The sequence below is a fragment of the Sardina pilchardus genome, chromosome 2, assembly GCF_963854185.1.
Source record: "Sardina pilchardus chromosome 2, fSarPil1.1, whole genome shotgun sequence".
Lineage (NCBI taxonomy): Eukaryota > Metazoa > Chordata > Actinopteri > Clupeiformes > Clupeidae > Sardina > Sardina pilchardus.
Window position 1 is genome coordinate 33,835,312 of NC_084995.1, and position 4,543 is coordinate 33,839,854.

General features: G+C 39.5%; 1 gene segment (V, D, J or C); it reads right to left on the reverse strand.

Moving 5' to 3' along the window:
• Positions 1 to 3,621: 3,621 nt before the first annotated feature.
• Positions 3,622 to 4,068, reverse strand: LOC134099303 (T cell receptor alpha variable 20-like). The segment is given in 2 exon segments: positions 3,622 to 3,974; positions 4,059 to 4,068. Coding segments are annotated over 2 exon segments (363 nt in total).
• Positions 4,069 to 4,543: the final 475 nt, after the last annotated feature.

A 4,543-nucleotide genomic window follows, 5' to 3' on the forward strand; every position in this document is an offset into this window, starting at 1 on the left:
CATATCCACAAGGGTCCGTGCGGGTCCGTGCCTCGTGATTCGTCACATGGTCAAGTCTAGCCAAGTCTACACTACGTGAAGTAGAGAGTGTACAACTTCATAGCAGCGTTTGTATCCCCTCCCCTGCTGCCACCGGCAGCTCTCGTTGCTGCAAAAGGTCATTTGGAGTTGAACTTGAACACGGCTATTCTTACTCTGTGTGTATGTTTCCATAGTGGCATCATCACATGTTGAACAGATGTAGAAATACAAAAATATTTTAAATGTCATGTAAACACACACCATCAGAATGATACTTTTGTCTCTTTAATGTTTTATTATTTATTGGCTCATGCAACATTCAACATGCAAGCAAAACATTAGAGTGGGGACATTAAGCCCCTTCCTTATTGATAGCTGAAAACCACATCTGGTAAAGAATATTACTAGAGTTTTTAGTAGAAATGTCTATTTGAACATTATTAGAATATGTGTGAAATACATAATTAATGATGGGCCATGATGATTTATGGACTCATGCAACACTATTAGAGTGGGGCATTAGATTACTTATTTTAATATCTGGAAATGTCATCATGCTGACATGAAATATTGCTTTTGTGAAATACATAAGTTATGAAATTATAAACCATAAGGACCTCATTGAAATAAAGACAAAGGTCATACTGTATGAGCAACCAGGAAGAAATCAGACACATATACTCCAGTACTACTTGCACTACTGCAAATGTTTTTGTATGGAGCAGCTGGGTGTTGCATCACTGTGGGCTGCATGGCACAGTAGTAGAGAGCAGAGTCTGACACTCGAGTTGAAGAGATCTCCAGGAACACTTGGGTTTTCTCTTTATTCAGTCTACCAGCAATCCGTCCATCTTCCTTATATATCTGGTCTTCCTCAGCACTGAACACACTCATTAGAAAGTTGGGAGTTGATCCTTCATACTGACGATACCACTGAAGAGTTACTGCTGAGGAGTAGTTGCAGGAGAGGATTACGCTAGACATTTCCACAGTAGTACTCTCAGCCCTGTTTGATGTGATCAGATTCCCTGATGATTGCCCTGTAGGATAGTGAAGATAATAATCCTTGGTCATGATTTCAAAGCTTTGTCAGAAGTCAGTCACTCTAAGTTACAATAAGAGCAACACATATTGAAAGCCATTAGGTAAGTAGACAAAGATGTTTTACCTGTGAGCATTGTGAGAAAAATGATTGAATAGATGTGCATAATGCAGGTGAGTCAGTTCAAGAATTAAACTAAATATTTTGGCTTCTATTGTAACAAAACGTCTTCTTATAACTTTAACAAATCTACAAGCTGTCAAATACAGTGAGGCATTCCTTCTGGTGTCACACCCTCTTAATGAAGTGAGTGGATTGGAGGATTATATTGAAGGGAGGAGGAAAAACAAGCTCCTCCTTGGTGAAAGAAGGGTTTGCACATTGATTTTTATAATATTTATGATGTCTTGTAATAAACCTGTATGTTTTCATAGCGTTATATTAGCCTATGTAATGAAGAACCAGAGGGTTTTAGGGTTTACAGGAGATTCCTCAAAAATGTTTTTCATTTCAGGCCTGATGAGCTTTTATTGTGCCTTTTTGTTCTCATTTCTCCTCTAATGTATTTGCACTGAAGGGTGACACGTCCACCTTCCAAAGCAGATATTTCATTTGGTTGTTCAAGTCTGTCTTTCTCTGCTCTGCATTCTAAACATTAAAAATTAAAGAGTAAGACATTAAGAGGTGTAATAATGGAAAATTATAACATAGGAACTGAATGTAGTGAACTGAATGTAAGTATACTTACCCAGATAACAAAAGACCAGTAAAAGTATACAACAGGGGAAAATCATGGCGTCTGCAGCAGAGACTCATGCACAGCAGAGTGCAAATAAGCTCCAAACTAGAGTCCCTCTGCTTTTACTGTGGGTGTCTCCATTCTCTTCTTTACCCGTTCTCTTCTGTGGTGGAAGGAGATGAGTAAAGGGGTTCTGCCATCTCAATGATGAAAAAGGAAATGCTGCCACCGTGTGGTGAATTGTAACCACTGCCAATCCACAGTTTGATGCATTGTATTACTATCACCAATAGATTAGTACATGACATTCTAAATCATCTCAAGTAGCAGCCTGTAAGTAGGCCAAATATACGACAATATATTTTCCCACTTTTATACGTGTTCTGTCTACGTCCGGCGCTTCGATGAGGTTGAATTGGACTGTAAAAATGTCTGAGAAGTTAGATGGTAAAGTTATTAGGAATTCACCACAATTTAATCTGACTCCATTAAGATATATTGTACCTCTAATAAATTACCAAATAACTAGTTTGTTTAACTATGGTAGAGAATGGAATGGCACACTAAACTTTTAGAGATATGCAAACTGAGCGAGGAGAATTAACCATTTATTAGGCCTTGAGCATTAGGTAAGAGTAAAAGTATCAGTAATTATCCTTAAACAAAGGAACAAAGGATAAAGTAATCTTAACCTCAAAACAAACAATAAACTTGGACTTAAACCTTAACAAGTTACCAAGTTACAATGCTACATACACCAGGTAAAACAATATATCAAATAATGAAAATAACAAACCCCATAAAGAAATCAAAAGATAGGGAGAGAAAGAGAGAGAGAGAGAGAGAGAGAGAGAGAGAGAGAGAGAGAGAGAGAGAGAGAGAGAGAGAGAGGGAGAGAGAGAGGGCCAGAGATCAGAGTGACCTCTTGCCCACAGCCGAGATAGAGAGAAGAGCGCCAGAATCACTGCAAGTATTTCTCTTTTCATTCATCCAGCCACCCCCAGCTCAGCAGGGCTTCTTTACCTGAAAGTGGGTGTGGCGTCTAAAACTCTATAGTGTATTTCTTAGTCTATAACTATGTACAAATACATTAGATTGCAATGAAACTGTGATTAGGCTGTTGCCCACATTACAAGTATTAATTCAAGACCAAACATGGATGTATTATCATTTGTCATGAAACAGATACATTTTAGTTTCCAGCATGAGTTTTCCAGGGGAAAACTGGAGGTGTGTCCGCCTTGGCTCGAGCCTCCCTGGCCAAATGGTGGTCCACACAATGGGGTAGTTGAAATGCAAACAAGTCACCTGAACACAAAAGGTGTGTCCCTGCTGTGAGGTTGTCTCTCCCGTCTTTCAAGAGGACTCATGCCTGGGAAAGTAATGTTACCCTAGAAACTTATGTATGGGAAAATAAGATTATCCTATAAACTCATATATGGAAAATAACCCAGCTTTACAGCCCATTGATAATGTATTGCCTTATGGTTTGTGTTAGGATTGTATGTGCGGTATTAATTGGTACAAACTAATGGCACATATTTCTCATTAGCTGCACTTGGCTTTAGTTTATGGAGTCAGGGTTGTGTAGGAAAAACAACAGGTTTTTTTTACAGAACCGCTAGCACATTTTGAGGGTGTATTTGCTGAATGTGACAATAGGCATATTTAATTGGCTTAAAAGGCTTATTATTCCTTTAATGTTACCACTTTTTTTGAAAATAAGTTGTATAATGTAGGCATAAAAATACACAATTTAGATTACGAATATGCTTTACACTGATAATAATCCCATAGAGAAGGTTGTCTGTGCCCTTGTTTAAAAGCTGGGAGGGTTTTTGTTCAGTGCAGCTGCTGTTCCTGTCACTGTGGGCCTCAGAGCGCAGTAGTAGACAGCAGAGTCTGAGACTTCAGCAGATGAGATATTCAGATGAAACTTTTTATCTTTATCCACTTGACCAGAGGCTCGAGGATGAGGAGGAGTTGATTTGATTTGGGTGTCACTGGACTCATACAACATGATGATGAATTCTGGTTTAGATCCTGGATTCTGGCGATACCACTGCAGATCTTGTACACCAACAGTGTATGTGCAGGAGAGAGAAACTGTCTCTCCCTCTAGGGCGATGCGTTCTGTAGACGTTGGACTGATGTCATCTTGTAAACTGTCACCTGAAAAGGTAAGGAATTAGATCAAATGAAATACTCTAGAGGAAGTTAATCGTAATGTAATGTTAACTGAATAACTGTACGTACCTGCGGACATTAACACTAGAAACAGAAGAGACAGCATAGCAGTGTTTTACACCACGAGTCACATGAACATATGACAGCTGTAACTAAAGCATCCTCATACATCACTACATCACACTCTACCCGCATGACTCCTCCTCTCGTGCACCTCTGCTACATACTGTACTGTAAGGCAGAACACTGCCCCTCGGGCCTGAAGGAGGTGGTATGCTCCTCTGTGCACTTTTGCGTGCATCAGAGACGTGTGTCATTGACTAATGTGTCAGTGATCTGAGGTCACAATGGTTTGGAGGCACACGACACCCTCTGCATGCTGTGTTGATAACACAATTCTCGTCACGCGTGGAGTGTGCAGGAAATAGATGCATAACTTTACCAAGCACACATCAGCATGCATATATTCACATATTCCTGTGTTTATTACACACCACAGAGCCATCAGATAAAGATACTTGTTTGTTGGTCCACAATATCATGAATAAGGATGT